At 45.4% G+C, this 20,921-nt stretch overlaps 1 protein-coding gene across 3 annotated transcripts in view; it reads left to right on the plus strand.

Annotated features, from left to right (window-relative positions):
• Positions 1 to 588: 588 nt before the first annotated feature.
• LOC117354535 overlaps positions 589 to 20,921 on the plus strand; it is a 36,727-nt gene continuing 16,394 nt past the window's right edge. For 2 of the 3 annotated variants that reach the window (XM_033932238.1, XM_033932239.1), the window contains exons 1-3: positions 959 to 5,291; positions 15,818 to 15,989; positions 17,132 to 17,259. In XM_033932238.1, the coding sequence (XP_033788129.1) occupies positions 1,171 to 2,565 (1,395 nt within the window). In that variant the 5' untranslated portion in view covers positions 959 to 1,170 and the 3' untranslated portion in view covers positions 2,566 to 5,291; positions 15,818 to 15,989; positions 17,132 to 17,259. Of the gene's footprint in view, positions 907 to 958; positions 5,292 to 15,817; positions 15,990 to 17,131; positions 17,260 to 20,921 lie in introns of those variants that run through there. The other variant, XR_004538209.1, reaches the window with a different exon arrangement.

Below are 20,921 nucleotides of genomic sequence, written 5' to 3' on the forward strand. Positions count from 1 at the left end.
GGAACATTCTGCTCAATAGGATCCAAATTCCCTCTTTTCTCCTTCCCCATCTGTGCTAAAGGGAGGAGGGGGCTTCGATAACTCTTCCAGCCCCACCAGCAGCACTGAAAGAGGTAGACCAAGCGGGAAAATTTGGGGCGTTGTTGGGTTGCAGGTTTTTTGAGCTATTCTCGTGCAGTGTGTGCAGGTTTTTGGAGATATTCAGTATTCCAAAAAGTATTCATCCGATCTCTCCCCTCCCCCCCCCCCTTTTTTTTTTTTACAAAGCAGCGCTAGCGTTTTTAACGCCGGCCGCGGCTTCCTAAAAGAAGGATAATAGTTTCCGACAGCGTCTCTAGTGAGCCTAGCCTTTATGCGACGCCTCGTGTTCCAAGCCTCGTTCTAGGGCTCCAATAGCTCCTCTCCGGCGCTCCAATAGTAATTCTCATTGTTCAAGCCTCATTCTGGGTCTCCAATAGCAATTCTCATTATTTACCAAGCCTCATTCTGGGTCTCCAATAGCAATTCTCATTATTGACCAAGCCTCATTCTTGGTCTCCAATAGCAATTCTCATTGTTGACCAAGCCTCATTCTGGGGCTCGTTAAGGGCATTCCAGGCCTCGTTCAGGCGTAGCCTCCATCTCCTCTGCTCTGAACCCTCTCTGGAGCGCCAAAGTCTCCCCTAGTCGCCAGTTTGCGTAGAAGGCATCAACTGCGTTTTGCTGCGAGCTGCCGGTGTCCTTTTTCCCGCCTTTTGGAGGGAGCCGCCCCGCCTCGGTTGCTCCTACCTGGCCAGCCTGCACTAACACTGAGATCGATCCCCTGGCCCCCGTGTCAGTCCCTGGGACTTTTATCCCCCAAAGAGGAGTGAAGAGCTGTGGGGTCCAGATACAGTCACTTCTCAGGCTTTAGGCTTGTCTGAGGCAGTAAGTCTTCACTTTCCAGCTTGGCTGAGGGAGGCATGGCACCAGCTGCACCTGAGTACTACGCCTTCATTCTCTAGGGGGCACATCGGGGGGGGGGGGGGGGTCGGTTTAATTCATAGTCTACCTCCAAAAACCCTTTCCCTCTTTGCCTTGTGTTTTTGGTGCCCTCGTGCAGCTGTAACGGCCATCTCGTAATTTCAGTCTTGATTTTAAACACTTCTATTTGTCTTAAATACTGCTGGGTTTTTTTCAAAATTGAGAAATATGGACTCCTCAGTGCCTTTGGCATCTGGATTGTGCCAGATTTGCGCAGAGTTGGCGCCTGAGGAGCGCCCATGCTCTAAATGCAGGGTGGCACTTGATGGGGAGGAGGAGGGCTCCATGCAGTTAGCCCCTTCTGACAATTCGAGGGCCTCTGAATCACAGGGTGCTCCTTCCCTTGAGCCATCGGAGAGCGACTCGCCTTCAGCGAAGCGCCAGTGTGCAGAACCCTCAGAGAGCATGGGGGGGCAGGGAGAAATGAAGGGGGTTAATCCGTCTCTATTGGGCTTTCCCCCTGAATTTGTTCAGCTAATGGTTGAAGCCTTTAAGGCCTTTCAAGGTTCATCTGGCTCTGCTTTGGTATCTCAAGGGGTTTCCCTTCCCTCTCATACTGTACATTCTGCCAGGGTTGCACAGTCTTTCGACACTAAGGTCCAGCTGGAAGGTGACCAGGATGACAAGGGGTCTGATTCGATGCCCTTGCCTCCCCGCAAGGATTCTTCGCTCTTGAAGGATGATGGGTGCCAACCGAAGTGTCCAGATCGGAAGTCTTTGATGCTTCTTGATCAAGGAAATGATCAAATGGTTAGCCGTCTGTTCAAGCCGGCAGCCTTGCTGGAGGTTATTACAGAATCCTTGCGGATTCTGCACCTGGATACCCCTCAGACCACTGCGGTTAAGAGAACAGTCATGAGCAGCGCTAAGCCACAATCGGCCTGCTTCCCTTCTCATCCGGACATCACCAAGATGCTGACAGAGCAGTGGGTTGTTCCAGATAGTCCGCTGCGAGAGACGCAAATCATGAATAAGCTATACCCACTGGCTCAGGAATTCCAGGCACTTTTAGCGTCACCTAAGTTGGATTCCTTGTTAGTGCATATCACCAGCCGCACTTCTCCATCCAGTGAGGAAGGTGTGGCTTTCAAGAATGCACATGACCGCAGGGTGGACTCGGTACTTAAAAAACAGTTTAGAGCGCTGACATCGGGGCTGAATGCAGCAGCAGCAACCTCCTTCGTGGCCCGCGCCTGTCATACTCTCCTGCGTCAGACTTCCACAGCAGAGAAGGATGTCTACCCCCAGTTTCTGTTATCGGGGGTGGATTATGTAGCAGATGCTCTTTATGATATGTTTCGGGTTATGAGTAAGGGCTCTGCCTGCTCCATCTCTGCCCGTAGAATTCTCTGGATGCGACACTGGGATGGGGATTCTTCCTCTAAAGCCACACTGAGTCGACTACCCTTTAAAGATCAGTTGCTGTTCGGGAAGGACCTGAACGATCTTGTGGCCTCTTCCAGGAAGAGAAAGGCTCCAGCTTTCCGACAACGTTTCAGGAGAGCCAGAAACTCTCGGGGCTCTGCTTGGAATCCAGCAGGGGCCTCCAAGAAGTCCCAATGACGCCAGGAGGAAGGCCAATCTACCCCAGATAGAGAGATAGCTATCTGCCCATTGGAAAGCATGGGCTGTGATTTGCTCAGATCAATGGATGTTGAACATTATTCGAGAATTCTCATCCCATCCACCAGATATCTTCACGGACTCTCCCAGCAGAAGCCCAGAGAAAGCAGAAAAAGTTTAGGTGACAGTAACGTGGCTCTTAGCTCTGGAGGCCATTCAACAAGTGCCATTCGAGGAGTCTGGCTCAGGCTGATACTCCATCATGCCCATGAAAGACTTGGAGAATTCAAAACCCATCCTGGAACTCAAAGCGGTCAGTGCAGCTCTCAGGGTGCCTCACTTCTGCATGGAAGCATTGTGCTTTGTCAAAGCTTCGATAGCACCAGGAGAGCTTTTGACTTCTCTGAATCTCATGGAGGTCTATCTACAGATTCACATCTTTCCCATGCAAAAAGTTATCTCCGGTTTCATGTTCTGGGGCAGCATTTCCAGTTCATGGCACTTCCATTTGGAATAGCCACTGCTCCACATATCTTTAACAAGGTGATGGTCACGTTGACAGCACATCTCCGCAAAGAGGGGATACAGGTGCATCCATTCTTAGACAATTGGTTAATCAGGGTGCCGTATAAGGATGCCTGCGAATTAGCAGTGGTGCGAGTTAACCAGCTCTTGCAAGATCTGGGTTGGGTAATCAATTTCTGGAAGATCCATCTAGCGCAGACACAGTCCCTGGAGTGTTTGGGAGTCTGCTTCAACATGACGGAAGGCCATGTTTTTCTTCCAGAGCCCTGTAAACTAAAATTGTGTCTGCAGATTCAGGATATCCTTGCTCTCGGGGCTTTGACAGCTTGGCACTATCTGCAAGTGCTGGGATTGATGGTGGCATCCATAGAGGTCGTCCCTTGAGTGAAAGCTCAATTTTTGGCCTCTTCAGGATTCCCTTCTGTCCTGCTGGTTTTCAGAGTCAGACTCGCTTCAGATGGCGCTTCCCTGGACACTTGAGGCACACTGCAGCAATTAGTGGTGGCTCAAGCAGGAGTCCCTGGCAAAAGACATGCCTCTCCACATTACCTCCTGGGTAGGGTGGATTTGATTTAAATCATGATTTAAATCAGATCAAGCTGATTTAAATCATGATTTAAATCACTACTTAAAAAGACTTGACTTAAATTGTGCCCATGACATTGAGTGGAGTAATGGAACGAATTTACCAAAAAATTGCGTGAATATACAGCCTCATGCTACATAAGTAAAATCTGATCCTTATTTTATGATGAATAACTTTTGGACAATAAATAATGTACCTTAAATAGAAAATTATCTTTAGATATTTTTCCTCAAAAAAGCATTGATGATGGACGCCTGCCTCTTTGGCTGGGGAGAGCATTGTATGAGAATGGCCGTCCAGTTCAAGGTCTGTGGTCGCCTTCCCAGTGAAAATGGTCCAACAGACTAGAGCTGCGAGTGATTCGGTTGGCGTTGCAGTGCCTAGCAATGAGCTTAGAAGGCAAGGCTGGTTAAAGTTTTATTGAGCAGGGACTCTCTTTTAATGTTTTAACGTAGAACGCTGTGTGCAATTAGCAGCACTATAGAAATTATTATTAGTTTATTAGTAGAAGTTTTCTCAGAGAATGCCATAGCGCTGGCTTGTGTCAACAAATGGTGGCACCAGGACTTCCTCCCTGATGCAGGAGGCCAGGTGGTGGTTCCGTTCTGTGGAAGGAAGCTCACCTGCTAGCGCTGTCAGTGGTGCACGTGGCGGGAGTGGACAATGTGCAGGCCGATTACCTCAGTAGACAGATGATAGACCCTGGGGAGTGGTCTCTAGCCCAGGAGGCATTCTCCATGATGGTACAATGCTGGGGGTTCCAACGTTCGATCTGATGGTGTCAGCAGCCAACAAAAAAGCTGCAAGCCAGGAAGTGCCAGCTTGGATGCTTTACTTTAGCCCTGGCCTCAGATTGGGCTGTATATATGTTTCCTCCTTGACTCATGATTAGCAGTCATCGGAAGGATAGCGGATGGTGATTTTCGTTGCTCCCTGGTATGTGGATCTGGTGAGGCTTCAGATGGCTCAGTGGATCAAGCTTCCATTGTATCCGGGCCTTCTCTCTCAGGGTCCAGGATGGATGTGGCGGCTTATGCAGATGCCACTTGTGAATCTTCTGTTTTGTCAGCAGGCTCCCTAGACTCCCTGTTAAATTTTTATGTCATCTGCTTACTGTCTCAGACATAGGTGTACTGTACCTTCATTTGATCGGCTCCTGCTCTGGGGTCTGCAGAGTGTTGACTATCCTGGACAGCTCAGCAATTTTTACATGGGCGCTTCCATGGGAAGCTAATGCCATACAAATAAAATTCTTCCTGTTTGAAAGGGAAAACAAAGTGTACATGAAATAAGAGAACATAACCACTTGACATGGATGTTACTTCAGTGTTAGTGCCTGTTGCGCTGTGGTAGGTTTTATTATATGCTCATTTTCGAACCGATTTTCTTTACGGTCAGAGCAGACTTGAACTGGGTGGGGAGTTCCCTCTATCCCTCCTCTTTCTTTCTTTGTATTGATCTCTTGACTACATTGGTTCAAAGTAAGGAGCAAAGAGCAGTGTTGGAAGATGAGCCGAAAAATATAGATGATGCCTTTTTCACAAATTTGGGAGTTCGGGAGCACAACCACTGGTCAAGACTTGTATGCCTTTCTACTAGAAAGAAGATTATTGAGGTAAGTACCTAAATCTTTCCATCCTTGGTATCTGTTCCCTTCCATCTGCACATTTGGGAAGCAGGCTGAGTTGTAAAGATTTCTTCTCGCCTCAGTCAAGAGGACAGTGTTGGGTGAGGTAAATGCAGAAGATTCACTGTTCGCAGGGGTCAGATATGTCCTTAACATTATAGGGACTCTTAAAGATGCTTACATATATCTGGGCTTCAGTGTAGCTGTGGATGAAAATGGCATCGGGTTTTATGTGGTCTTAATTAATAACGGGGTTTATGTTTCTGGTTGCCCATTTTAGGTCAATTATGAAATTGCTTTGTGCGTCTGTCCTAGAGTGCTTTCGAATGCAATTTTTTAAATTAACAGTTTCTATTGAAATTTAGTCAACAACATTAATACAAGCCAACAGCACAACATATTTGGCAGCGACAGAATTGATAAGAGTGCAGGTTTTTTTTTTCAGCGCTCCCATTGTAAATTGAATGCATTTCGTTTAATGCAACAAGGTGACGAGTTTCTGCTGCTGATGGGGGGGAGAGTGCTGGTGGATCTCACTTTTAAAATCCTTAAGCAGTAGCAGAAGGAGAATGCTTAACTTGATCTCGGGGTGCCACTGACGCATTCATGCCTTTCATTTATTATTCCAGGACAAGCAGGCAGTTATTCTCAGATATGGGTGACGTCATCAACGGAGCCCGGATGCAGACGCCCGTAAGCAGACTTTCTTGAAGAAACTAGAAGTTTAGAGACAACCGCGCATGCGCGAGTGCCTTCCCGCCCAGCGTAGGGCATGTCTCCTCTCAGTTTTCCGCGGAGCTGAGAAGTACGTCTTTGACTCTGCGTTTAACTTCGTTACTTCGTGCTTTCTTTCAACCGCGGTTTATGTTTTTTTCTTCACGAATCGCTGTTTTTACATTACATTACATTAGTGATTTCTATTCCGCTTGTACCTTGCGGTTCAAAGCGGATTGCATAAGAAGAAGCTGGACATTTCCAGGAGGGTACGTGACATTTAGGGTAAGACATAGTTACAGAATGAGTATAGACTTGGTAACATTGGATGAAGCAGTTATATTACATTACATATCAAATCTTTTTCCAGGCGTTGGTAGGTAATATGATCGGTAGGATGAATTAGGTTTTTTTTTTGGTCGGTTGAGGATATGGTGTCAGGGAGTGGGTAACCTGGTCGGTGTATGTGGAAGAGGGGATTAGGTGTTTTGAATATGCTTTTTGAAAAGTAGCGTTTTGATTTCTTTGCGGAATGCTTTGAAGTCAGATGTTGAGGTTAACAATCTGGTTATGGAGGGTTCGAGTTTTGCTGCATGCGTTGCTATGAGGTTATCGTAAAGCTTTTTACGATGAGTGCCGTTGAGTGGTGGGTATGAGAATGGTGTCAGTGTTCTTCTTATTCTGGGTGGAAAGTTACGGTGTAGGCGATCGATTAGATAGGCAGGTGCTGTACCATTGAGTACTTTGAAGATTAGGCAGTATAGTTTGAATTGGATTCTGGCTCTAATCGGTAGCCAATGTGAGTCTAGGTAGGCGTTAGTTATGTGGTCATATTTTCCGAGGGAATAGATTAGTCTGAGAGCCGTGTTCTGAATGGTCTGTAGTTTTTTTATCATTTTTGTAGGACATGGTAGATATAGGATATTGCAGTAGTCCACAAGTCCTAGTACCAGGGATTGAACTATGATCCTGTAGTGTTCTTTGTCGAAGAATTTCCTTATTTTTCGTAAGTTGCGCATTGTGAAGAATGCTTTTTGGGTAGTTTTGTTGATTTGAGTCTGCATAGTGCAGCATCTATCTATCAGCACTCCCAGGATTTTGAGGGAGGTCTGGATTGGGTATTTGGTAGTTTTGATTTCCAGGTCTGTTATGGATGGGATTTTGTCCGTTTCAAGCATTAAGAATTTGGTTTTGTCCGAGTTTAGTTTTAATTTGTGGTTTGTCATCCATTTTTCTACTTCGTCCAGTATTGTTTCCAAGTGTCCGGTTGCGGAGTTGTCTTGGGTTTCGAAGGGGAGGAGGATAGTTATGTCGTCTGCGTAACTGAAGGATGTTACATTTAGGTTGTCTAGAGTGGTACCAAGGGAAGAGATGTAGAGGTTGAATAGAATGGGTGAAAGTGGAGAACCCTGAGGGACTCCACATGGATTAGACCATGTGTTGGATTTCGTATCGTTTATCTTGACTCTGTAAGTTCTTGTTTTAAGGTATCCTTGGAACCAGTTGTACACCACCCCTGAGATCCCTATTGCGTCAAGTATCTGGAGTAGTATGGTATGATCAACTAGATCAAAGGCTGCGGAAAGATCTAGTTGGATAATTAGGATCCTGTGACCTTTACTGAGGTGTTGTCGGGCTATGTCCAGTAGTGTTGCTAGTAGAGTTTCCGTGCTGTGGTAAGATCTAAATCCTGATTGGGATGAGTGAAGTATATTGTGGTCAGCTAGGTAGTTAGAGAGGTATTGAGCCACAAGTCCTTCAGTCAGCTTGACATAGAGTGGGATCGAAGCGATCGGTCTGTAGTTGGTGGGTGTGTCTACAGGACCTTTTTGGTCTTTCAATATGGGTGTGATTATGATCTCTCCTAGATCTTGTGGGAATTGGCCTTCTATGAGAGTGTTTTGTATCCACTGCATGAGGCTGGTTTTGAATTTAGGGGAGGCATTTGTGAGTAGATACGATGGGCAGTTGTTCAAGTCGCATGAGGTGTGGCTGTATTTTTTATATAGTCGGTTCAGTTCAGGCCATTGTAGAGTAGGGAAGGTGGTCCATGTTCTGTCTGCTGTTATGGCTTCTTCTGTTGTGGGGGTAGTTATTAACTCGTTGAGTATGGTAGTTGAGTTGTTGAAGGTAGTTCTGATTTTGATGATCTTGAGTTTGAAATGGTCAGCTAGTTGGGAAGCTGTTGGAGTTTTGTTGCCTTGAGTGGCAAGGTATGGGTTTGTGTCTGTAAGTTTTTTTACTAAGTTGAAGAGTGTTTTTGTGTCGGGGTTGTTTGTGCCAATTAGTTTAGTGTAGTATGTTTTGCGCTTTTCCTTAAGTTTGTTGTTATATAGTTTGATTTGGGTTCTCCAAGCGGATTTGGTTTGGTCATTTTTTTTTTTTCTCCAAGATCTTTCAAGTTGTCTGCAATGCCTTTTTAGTAGGTGGAGTTCTGAGTCAAACCACTTGTCTGATGGTCTGCAGGTTCTGTGTTTGGTTTTTTCTGGGGCTAGCTCATTCAAGGTTGCTTCGCTTAGGGAGCGCCAGTGTTTTGCGAAGTCTGAAGGGTCTATGGGGTCAAGTGCTGGGTCCACTTTGTCCCAGAATGTGGCTGGTTCAATTTTCTGTCTAGATTTGAAGGTTGTTTTTGGGGGCATAGATTTTGTGTTATTTTGAGGCCAGTTGATAGTGAAGGTGTATTTATGGTGGTCTGACCATAGAGAGGGATGCCATGTACCATTGGTGATGTGAATATTTGGGGAGTGTAGGTTATGAGGTGTGAATGCTGCTATGTCAAGTTGGTGGCCTTTATTGTGCGTGGGTTCCGGATTGAGGACCTGGAAGGATAGGGCGTCGAGGTATGAGAGTATTTCGTTTGCTTGTTTGGATGTGTGGTCTTCGAGGTGGAGATTAATGTCTCCTAGGAGCAAGTTGTATGAGGAGGATAGAGAGTTCTGGAATAAGAATTCTTCAAGATCATGTTTTGAGGTGTTCCATTTTCCTGGAGTGATGTAGCATAGTAGACAGTTCAAGGTGCCTGTGAGTGTGTTGTCGGATAGTTGGCATGCAAGAAGGTCTAAGTGAGGGGTTGATTGTTTGTGTAGCACTTTTAGGTTGAGATTGTTTTTTACTAGAATCGCTAGTCCACCCCCTCGTTTGTTTTCTCGACATACCATTTCTACTTTGTAACCTGTGGGGCAGAATTCGGTTATGCATGGGTCCGTGTTGGATGTTAGCCAGGTTTCGGCTAGGAAGAGACAGTTTAGTTGTTCTTTGATTATCCAGTCTTTGATTAGATTTGCTTTTGGGTTTATTGACCTTATATTCATGTAGGCACAGGTTAGCGAGGTGTATTTTGTGTTGGAGTTAAGGTTGCGATTGAGGTAGAGGATGTTATTTGCTGGTGCTTGTGCTTGTTGTTTTTGCGAGGTAGTCTTATGTTTTGGTGGAGGTCGTTTTCCCCAGACCGTGGGAATGTGGTCTAGGCTGGTCAGTGGGCAGGATGATAGGGTTCTGGTGGTGTGGATTTTTCTGGGTGGATGTGGTTGTCTGAAGGTTGATGTCAGAATTGGGATGGGTGATATGTGATATCCTGTGGTTTGCCAGTTTGAAGTGAGTAGAGAGAGTATTAGGAGGGCAAGTGTGATTTTGTATGCGTGATTTTCCATTTTGTTTGTGTGGTGGATGATTCTTTGGATCTAGTAACTCTTTGGTTAGAGTTGAGGCAATGGTTAGAGTTTATGAGAGGGATTTTTTGCAGGAGAGAGTTTCTGATCGCTGTCCTCTCTGGTGAAGGTAATCGCCTATGTGTTTAGACTCAACTTGTGGTGGCGTTTTATTTAAAAAAAAAAATTATTTTCTTCTGTTCGGCTGCCGGGGCAGGCCGCCCAGCCAAGGCTCAGGGGCTTTGATTTTGCGGCGGCTATTTTTTCTCCTATGTCCCAGCCAACTACGGGCTTAAAGAAGTGTAGCAAGTGCCAGCGTGTGATTTCCCTCACGGACCCACACCGTTGGTGCCTCGGTGTGCCTTGGGCCGGACCATCAACCGAAGTCGTGCAAGCACTGTGCTACTCTTCAACCTCAAGCCCTTAAATGTCCTCTTTTGGTGGACAAGCTCTTCAGTATGGATTCTTCCTCCGATCCCTCGACTTCGAAGGCGGCCTCGACCTCACCTTCGACTGAGCCTCCTCCTGCTTCTACTGCTTCCACCTCGAGCCTCATCAGACTTTCTTCATTTGCAGCAGCTCTCTCTTCGATGACTCCTGCTGTATTTCCCCTGTATCCTCAGGTCAGGTAACTCAGCAGAAAGTTCCAGCAGTGGTTCTTAAGGTGCCTAAGACTTCCAAGTCGAAGCACATTCCCACTGCCTCTGGAGTTTCCATCCAAGGCAGGCGGGATGGTTTCAGACACGGTACCCTCCTTGCTGGCTGCTTTCCAGACCATGTTGGAGAAGCAATTCATGCAGTTCCTTACTAATATGGGACCGAAGCTTCTCCCTCTTATCCAGCCTGGGCATTCTGCAGACTCCCGCGAGGTCGAGCCGCTTCCTTTGCCTCAGTCTGAGCTTCCACACTCTTTGCAGGGAGCAGAGTTTCTGCGAGTGTCTGGTCTGGCATCCAAGCACGTCACGCAAGGAGCAGATTCTTTACCAATGCCTCATCAGGAATCCTCACACTCTATCCAAGGAGCAGAGTCTTTGGGAGTGTCTCAAGGTTCCTCCACCAATCCTCTGGAGCTTCGCTCTACAGCCTCCAGTCCTATCCATTCGTTGGTAGCATCGGCTGCTTCTGTCTCCGAGGCGAAGTCTCCTCGATCATCGAGATCTGCTTCCAAGCACCATTCTCACAGAAGATAGACATCATCGAGGTATACTTCTAGGCACAGTTCTTCTTCTAAAGAACGTCCTTCAACCAAGCCTCGATCTACTCCTACTTCTACTAGACCGCCTACTCCTTGATCGAGTTCTCCACTTCCAAACCTCAAGGATGTCGCGGTTTCGATTGCTTCGTCCAAGTCTCCATATTCATTTGATACTTTTCTTTCGACCGAAGCTTCAACCTCAACCCTGGCTGCTTCAACAACCTCGAGTCCCTCTCGAGGCAAAGCATTGGCCAATCAGCTATCTTTTTCATCTTTTCTTCGTCAGATGGCTGTTGACCTGGATCTTCAATTAGATGCTGGTTCCAAATACTCTAAGGAGTATCTCGAAGTTATGCATTTTCCTCAACCTCCAGCAGAGTCACTTAAGCTTCCTCTTCACAAGCTCTTGTCTCAGACTTTTGCCAGATGCCTGGAGATTCCTTTTACAATTCCAGAAGTTCCAGGAAAATTGGACTCTAGATATAAAACTCTACATCGCAAAGGGTTTGACAACTCAGTTATCTCACTAATCCCTGCTTGTGGAGTCATCCTTAAAGCGGTCCCATCCCTCCAAGGTTTATGCCACCGTACCTCCTGGAAGGGAAGGAAAAACTATGGACAAATTCGGACGTCGCATCTGTCAAAATGCTATGATGTCCTCTAAAGTCCTTAATTATAATTTTCATTTTGTTACTTATTTTGAGTTCCTCATTAAGCTTTTGCCAAAGTTTTTGAGTTATTTAGACACTCAAAAACATTTTGAATTCCAAGAAGTCATCGCTTCTCTATCTCAACTCAGACTACATCTCCTTCAATCATCTTATGATGCATTTGAGTTGTCTGCTAGGGTGGCTGCTTGTTCTGTAGCAATGCGCCACCTTGCCTGGCTTCATACTATTGACATGGATTCTAATCTTCAGGACCGTTTGGCTAATGTTCCTTTTGAAGACAATGACCTCTTTGATGAATCTATCGAGGCAGTCACCAAGAAACTGTCTGACCATGAAAAATCCTTTGCTTCTATAGTCAGACCTAAGCCAAAGTCAGCTCCTGCTAAGCCTGCATGTCCTCCACCTATATATCGCAGGCATTTTGCTCCCAAGACGGCTCCTTACAATCGCCCTCCTCTTAAGAAACAGCAGCCTCAGAAGCAACAAAAACCTCCACCGTTCTGCCTCTGTCTTCCCTTCTCCCTATAGGAGGTCGTCTCCATCATTTTTACCACCGATGGATGACGAGTACATCCGACCTCTGGGTGCTAACCATCATCAAGGAAGGATACTCTCTACATTTCACTCAGGTTCCTCCAGAGCTTCCTCCAAGAGAGTATCCTTCCAGTCCATCCCAGACCGCCCTTCTTCAGGAAGCTCAAGCTCTGCTTCGTCTCCATGCCATCGAGCCAGTTCCTTTGGACCAGCAGAACCGGGGGTTTTACTCCCGTTACTTCCTTGTTCCGAAGAAGACGGGCGATCTGCGACTCATTTTGGATCTCGGGGCTCTCAACCAATTTTTTGTCAAAGAAAAATTTTGCATGTCCCTGGCATCCCTTTATCCCCTTCTCAAGGAGGCCTACACTCATATTCCCATCCATCCGGCCTCCCGTCAATATTTCGGATTTCGGGTGGGGAATCTGCATTATCAATACAGAGTGCTGCCCTTCGGCCTGGCTTCATCTCCCAGAGTGTTCACCAAGTGCCTGGTAGTGGTAGCAGCAGCTCTACGGAACCATGGTCTTCAGGTATTTTCTTACCTCGACGATTGGCTCATCAAAGATTCAACTTATCAGGGTGTTATTGTAGCGACCCAACGGACTACGTGGTTCCTACAAAGTTTGGGGTTCGAAAAATCAACTTTCCCAAATCCCAATTTCAGCCCTCGCAGAATCTACAATTCATTGGAGCTGTTCAGGATACTGTCCAACTCAGAGCATTCCTTCCACAATTCCTTCTTCAACTCTGCCACACAGTGTCTTCCCGCTCTTCTATCTCAGCGAGACACATGATGGTACTCCTAGGTCACATGGCCTCCACAGTACACGTGACTCCTTTTGCCAGACTTCACCTCAGAATTCCTCAGTGGACTCTGGCATCTCAATGGACGCAAATTTGCGACCCACTTTCTCGACACAATAGTCACTCCTTCATTGAAGTAGTCTCTCCGTTGGTGGATGCTCTCTTCCAATCTCTCCAGAGGCTTGCTGTTCCAAACACCCCCCCATCAAAAGGTCCTAACGACAGATTCTTTGACCTACGCTTGGGGCGCTCACCTCGATGGTCTCCGTACACAAGGCCACTGGACCAGTACAGATCGTCAGTGTCGCATCAATCTGTTGGAACTCAGAGCAATTCTCAAGGCTCTCAATGCTTTTCAACATCTTTATGACCAGGTAGTCCTCATTTGGACGGACAACCAAGTTGCCATATACTATGTCAACAAACGGAGGGACGGCATCTGCCTCCCTTTGTCAAGAAGCTCTGAAGGTTTGGGACTGGGCAATCCGCCACAAAACCTTCCTCAAAGCTGTCTACATACAAGGGGCAAAAAATTGCTTGGCGGATAACTTGAGTCGTCTTCTGCAACCTCACGAATGGACACTCCATTCCTCGCCTCTTCATCACATTTTTTCTCAGTGGGGAACGCCTCAGATAGACCTCTTTGCAGCTCCCCACAACTACACACTGCCTCAGTTCAGCTCCAGGATATACTCTCCTCATCGCCTCGAGGCAGATGCTTTTCTTCTGTAATGGACGATCTTCCTCTATGCATTCCCTCTCATTCTCAAGACTTTGGTCAAGTTGAAGAACGATCATGCCACCATGATTCTGATTGCTCCTTGGTGGCCAAGACAACTTGGTACTCCCTTCTTTTTCAACTCAACAGCAGGGAGCCATACCTTCTACCAGTTTTTCCTTCTCTGCTTACACAGAGTCAAGGGTCTCTTCTTCTCAACCTGCAGTCGCTACACCTGACAACTTGGTACCTCTCAACATGACTCCTTTTCAGTTTTCTCAACATGTAAGAGACGTTTTAGAAGCTTCTAGGAAACCTACCACTAGACAATGCTATCTCCAAAAATGGACTAGATTTTCTACGTGGTGTTTTTCTCATGATAAGGATCCTCAACACACTCCTCCTTATCTGCTGTTTTGGATTATCTTTTGCACATATCCACTTCTGGCCTCAAGTCTACATCCATCCGAGTCCATCTCAGTGCAATTGCAGCTTTCCATCAGCCTATTGAAGGAAAACCACTCTCTGCTCATCCTGTGGTTTCCAGATTCATGAAAGGACTTTTCAATATCAAACCTTCTCTCAAACCGCCTCCTGTGGTTTGGGACCTCAATGTTGTCCTTGCTCAACTGATGAAGCCTCCTTTTGAACCAATTGACAAGGCTCATCTCAAGTATCTCACTTGGAAAGTGGTGTTTCTCATTGCCCTCACCTCTGCTCGAAGACTCAGTGAGCTGCAAGCTTTAGTTGTTAATCAACCTTTCATTGTCTTCCATCATGACAAGGTGGTCCTCCGTACTCATCCTTAATTCCTCCCTAAAGTAGTTTCAGAATTTCATCTCAATCAATCCATTGTTCTTCCAGTGTTTTTTCCTAAGCCTCATTCTCATCCTGGAGAATCAGCTCTTCATACTCTGGACTGTAAACGTGCTTTGGCCTTCTATTTGAAACGCACCAAACCTCAACTTTTTGTCTCCTTCGATCTAAACAAGTTGGGACATCCTATCTCTAAACGTACTATCTCAAACTGGATGGCGGCTTGTATCTCATTCTGCTATGCCCAGGCTGGATTACCCCTTCACAGTAAAGTCACAGCCCATAAAGTCAGAGCAATGGCAGCTTCAGTAGCTCTCCTCAGATCTACACCTATTGAGGAAATTTGCAAGGCTGCTACTTGGTCCTCGGTTCATACCTTCACTTCTCACTATTGTCTGGATACTTTCTCCAGACGGGATGGACAGTTTGGCCAAACAGTATTACAAAATTTATTCTCCTAAATTGCCAACATTCCCACCATCCCATTATGATTAGCTTGGAGGTTACCCACATGTGAGAATAGCCTGCCTGTTTGTCCTGGAATAAAGCACAGTTACTTACCGTAACAAGTGTTATCCAGAGACAGCAGGCAGCTATTCTCACATCCCACCCACCTCCCCTGGGTTGGCTTCTCTGCTAGCTATCTGAACTGAGGAGATGCACCCTACGCTGGGCGGGAAGGCACTCGCGCGGTGCGGTCGTCTCGAAACTTCTAGTTTCTTCAAGCAAGTCTGCTTGCGAGGCTTCCGCATCCGGGCTCCGTTGATGACGTCACCCATAAGTGAAAATAGCTGTCTGCTGTCCTGGATAACACCTGTTACGGTAAGTAACTGTGCTTTCAACTCTCATTTTTCTCCATTTCACTACTTTAGGGTCCTTTTACTAAGATGCACTAATGAATGTGTGCATTAAATGCCAGGTAGCCTGGGCTATATGGCACATAGCATGCATTAAATCTGTTAGTGTGCCTTAGTAAAAGGATCTCTTTATGAAAGGGATTTTCCATGACTTCCTTATCACAAGCTCCCCCCTTCTCCCTTTAGCGGATCTCACAGAAAAGAAAAAAAAAAAAGAAATTGCTAGCCTCGGCTGACTACTCATATAGTACATGAGGCAAACAGCCCAAAACCCCTACTGCATGCAGCTTCTTACCTACCGTAACTTGTTAATATGTAAGCAGAATACAGCACAATAAAGAAGTTGGTAAATAGCTTGCCATTATAGCGATAATAAATCTTGATGGTGTTTTTGTCAAAATTGGGTTATTTTTGAGCTGCTTTTGGTATGAATTGGGCTAGAAGTGTTTTCACCATCTTGCAACCCTGCTTAGTATACAGCTCTATTCTCCCCCTTGGGAAGTCATCAGTCTGTGCCCAAGAGGTGATGAAGTCTTTTCTTCTTTTAATTTGTAGGTTTAACAGAAATCTCCAGCCTCAAATCTCAGCTTCTGCCGGTCCCTTCCTTTCCGCCCAGTGCTGCAAGAGACAAACCCTCAGCACTTCCCCAGCAGCTGTAAGAAGGAGCCTACAAATCCTGCAAAGGACAAAAGCGGAGAGGAAAATGTCTGCGGGAGCTTCTCTTCAGGTAGGAAATTATCTCCAACCTCAGCTTTCTAACCTGAGACATTGCACAGTCAAGTTTCAAGTTTCAAGTTTATTAAAAATTTTGATTAAACGCTAAGTCATATTTCAAAGCGATGTACAAAGATATTTAAAATATAATTTCAAAAACAAAAGAGAAAGACAACAATACAAACATTACCCTGCAATAATGCTAGGTTATGTTACATTCAACAATACAAGAGAAACCAGGGAAAAGGGGAATGAACTACAATATAATAAAAAAGAGGGGGAAAGGCAAAAACAAAAGGAGAGGAGTTGAATTAAAAATTAAGAAAATAAAAACCGAGAATGACTAAAAAAAGAAGATTAATTAATCGAATGCATCTTTAAACAAGAATGTTTTTAAGTTTGTTTTAAATTTATCAACATTAATCTCTTCTCTTAAGTAGATTGGTAACGAGTTCCAGATTTGTGGAGCAGTAACTGAAAAGATGAATTGTCTTCTTGTATTGATGATTTTAAGTGAAGGAATTGTTAATAAGTGTTGTTCATTTGACCGTAAACTTCTTGTTGAAGAATAAGGGATTAAAGATTTGAATATAAATGCAGGTGATTTAAAGAGCATTGCTTTAAAAGTAAGAAGACAGAGTTTATAAGTTATTCTATGGGATACAGGTAACCAATGAGCATCTATGAGAAGTGGTGTTACATGGTCAAATTTTTTCTTTTTTGTTATGAGTTTAATGGAAGTATTTTGTATGATTTGGAGTCTTTTTATTTCATTTTGTGCAATCCCTTTAAATAGAGCATTGGATCTAGTCCAGAGGATCTCGAGAGATCCTGGAACTGAGGAAGGCATTTTGAGACCTGAGATAGGGGGAGTTAAGGGAATCCCATAAAGGGAGATTTTTGTATCCAAGATTGTCTAATTGGTCTTTGTTTACAATAATCCTGCTCTGAGATTGAATTGTATGGGTGAATTTATATGTACAGAAACAACTGTCCCACAGAGAATCTGAAATGTAGCCCTGTTCAGGGACTGTATTATGTGACTGTGAATTTTATACCAGCATCACTTTTCCTTGCCTCGTTGACCAGCATTGGGAGGTCTCCTGATAAAAGTGCTGCAGAGGATGCTGAGTGTATTCCTGGTTTTTATCTCAGATGCAGGTGACATTTGAGGACATCGCTGCCTCTTTCTTCCAGGAGGACTTGGAGATATTTAGATGAAGGGCAGAAGGCGTTTTACGGGGAAGTAATGAAGGAGACTTATCAAACCCTGATTTCACTGGGTAAGGGATCTTTTGATATTTTTATTATGAATATTTGAGCATTGGTTATAAGATCTTGTGATATGATTTGGTGAGAAAGAGATTGAGTGCTGCAGTGTACATGCTGGGTGTCAGTACCTGAAGGTGAGAATTAGGTTCAGCTGATTTGGACTTTATGAACACTGGGGGATGAGGAACTGACTTTATAATGACTGGGTTGCTTAAGTATAGGGCTAAAATCAGCCTTTCTAGTGCAATGTGTCTAGAAGTCCTGAATGATAGGGTTATGCTTCTGAACCCACGGATTGCTTGCAGAAAGATGTCGCATCATTGTTTCTGCCTCCTCCTTAATTGGCTGACCCATATATCCTTGGTGTTGTCTTCAGCAAGTGGATTGAGAAGATGTTTTTCTGATCTGCTCTGACGGTTTGTTATTTTCAGGCTTTTTAAATCTGAATCCAGAGGCTTTGGCGCCCAAGAGGTCCCCACCAAGCTGGGGTAACTCTTCCTGGGAGAAAGCCACAGCAAGGGTCAGCAAGTATTTCTTTTTTTTTTTTGGTATACTCATTTTTATTGAGCAAGAAGTTTACAGCACATCAAACAGTACAGAAACAGTATCAAGCACAAAAATAAGAGGAAGTACACATAGTGCAGTCAATACAAGCGGTACAGAAAGGTCAAATGCCGTAGTCCGAGAAAAAAAAAAAAAAAACATAACCTGAAGTTCAGAACAGAGCATTCAGACTCTAGAAACCCAGCACAATGCGAATGGGAATGCAAAAAGGTCAACAGTAACACGAAGAGCAAACATGAGAAAAAGCGATGGTACTATAAACCAAAATGCTCAAGGGTTATATGATATGATAGGAGGGAGGTTCAAAGAACCTCATGTGTAACCCCAACATCCCCACACTCACACATACACTCACACAACATACATACACCTAAGGGCAACCAGAGAGCAGAAGAAAGACAATGTACGAGGCAAGAGAAAGAGTATTAGAATAGTAGAATACGAAGAGTGAGAAGAAGATGAAGAAGAATGATAATATGAGAAAGTAGGAAGAAAAAGAACAAGAAGGAGAAGAGTAAGGGTGACGATAATAAGTGGAGCAGAGGTATGAGAGTAGACGGAAAAAGGAAAATTAAAAAGATGTAAGGCAGTAAATGAGCAGTAGCCAGTCAGACATATGTTAGCATAGTACAAGCGGAGCAGAAACGGAGCCAGTTATGCGAAGATGAAGGAAAAGATGCAAGAAGAGCGTCACCATCAATCCTGGCAAGACATCAGGAATCGGTCCCACAGAGCACTATATTCCTTCCAGTGATCCTGAGCACGAGAAGAATAGGTTTGAAGCTCATAAAGACCCAGGACCTTCATGCAAGCCAGCCAGATCGGGTAAGTAGGGGCCTCAAGTGACGCCCAATGTTGCAGAATAAGCTGCTTTCCCAGCATGATCGCATGAAGGACAAATTTCTGAGAGGATGTGGTGAGCTGCTGTTGAGACAAGTCCTGTACATCACCCAACAGCAAAGCAGACGGGTTCCAAATTAAGGTACAACAAAGAGTAGTATCAAGACTGGTTCTGATGGAGTCCCAGAAGGAGAGAGTAGAGCAGAGAAAGAAAGAATGTAGATAGGTTCCTGGAGAGAGACGGCATTTAATACAAAGATCATCCGGCCAAAGCTTCATAACAAAACCTTTGTGTCTAGATAGATAGGCACGATGTAATATTTTAAATCGGATCTCCCGCAGCGAGACATTTTTAAGAAAAAGGTATATATTTGGAAAGAAAGTCTGCAAGTCCTGAAGGGAAACCATCATGCCCAAATCCCGGGACCAATCATCTACTATGGGTTGAAGGCAGCGTTCCCCCTGGAAATCCCGACCCTCCTTATACCAGGTAGCAATCCTGTTCTTGTGTGGAGGTGTAAGTAAAGCCTTCTCATCGATGGCACCACAAGACCAGGAGTTTGAAGGGATAGCGGAGAGGGAGAGAAAATAATGCTTGATTTGAATATAAAGGTAAACCTGGTTGGTGGGGAGCCCCCAGTGGGTGCACATGAGAGGAAAAGAAGGAAATCTATCGCCCCCCATATGCAACAAATCAAGTATGGTGGAATCTCGTTCAAGGCGATCCCCCAAGCCCGGCAGACCCCGAATTCCGGGTACAAACCCCGGGTTACCCAATAAAGACAAGAAAGGGGACGGATGAGGCACCTTATGTTGTAGATGTCGCCACCACGCCCACGCTTTGCAAAAGGCGAGGAGGAAATCCAAGGTAGGGTAGCGTAAAGAGACCGACGAACCCGGACTCCCATGGATAAACGACACAAAAGATATAGGGGAGCAGCAAGAAGCCAAAAGACCCGGCGGGGAATATTTACGATGTGATGTCAAATGTTCATGAATCCACCGGAATAAGGAGGCCACATTATAGAGGCGTATGTCTGGTAGACCAAGTCCCCCCTGCTCCTTGCTCCGGGTTAGTTTAGGGAAACCTATACGAGCCCGCCTATCCTGCCAGATAAACCTACGAATAATGAAGTTATAGTGACGTTCATCCTCCCGGCTAACCCAAAAGGGTACAGTTTGAAGAGCGTATAGAAGTTTAGGAAAGAGAACCATCTTAACCAGAGCTACCCGGCCCATCAGGGATAAGGGAAGGGAACGCCACCGCTGACAAAGAGATTTGATCCGTCCAATAGTTGCCGAGATATTAGAGTCATAGAGAGTACTCGGGTTTTTATATAAAAGGATCCCCAAATATTTCAATTTCCCGGGCGCAATGCCAACCCCCAGGTGTTCGAACCATTTATCACCCCTCGAGTCGTTGAGAATAAGAGCTTCAGTTTTATCATAGTTAATTTTCAATCCCGTAAAGGAACCAAAAGAATTGATAATGCGCATCAGATGGGGAAGATGAACGTCTGCATGTTTTACATAAAGTAACATGTCATCCACGAACATGCTGATACGGAACTCAGATCCCCCCACACTCAGGCCTTGCAGAGTCTTGTCCTGACGGATGCGGATAGCAAGGGGTTCGAGAGAGAGAAGGAAAAGTAGAGGTGACAGGGGGCAACCCTGCCGGGTACCACGACCGAGAGAGAAAGGATCAGAAATCCCTCCATTAATCAAGAGCTGTGATTTAGGTGAAGAGTAGAGAGCAGATACCCAATGCACAAAGTCCCCAGAGATGCCATATTTTGCAAGCACCCAGAAAAGATGACGCCAGGAGACCATATCAAAGGCCTTTTCTACGTCAAGGCTGGTGATCAAGGCCTTGTCCGAAGCTCGGGAGGGCAACTGTAGTACTGCGAGGACCTTTAGCAAGTTCATAAAGGCGAGCCTTCCAGGAACGAAACCTACCTGATCCTCATGGATCAGTTCCGGGAGCAGTACGTTTAGGCCCGATGCCAAGATTCCCGCCAGGAGCTTGACGTCCTGATTCAAAAGCGAAATCGGCCAATAAGAGCCCAACTGGTCCATCGGTCTCCCCGGTTTCGGCAAAATAATCACATGAGCGGTGTTATGCGTGTTTCCTGGAGGGGTATCCGAGCGAAGGCCCATAAAATAGTCCTGGAGAGCGCATAAAGCGGAGGGTGGTAAGAGTTTATAGAACTCCGGGCCCGGAGTTTTGGCTAATTTAAGACGTCGAATAGCAGTTTGCAATTCCTCC

Source organism: Geotrypetes seraphini, chromosome 2 (assembly GCF_902459505.1).
Source record: "Geotrypetes seraphini chromosome 2, aGeoSer1.1, whole genome shotgun sequence".
Classification (NCBI taxonomy): Eukaryota; Metazoa; Chordata; class Amphibia; order Gymnophiona; family Dermophiidae; genus Geotrypetes; species Geotrypetes seraphini.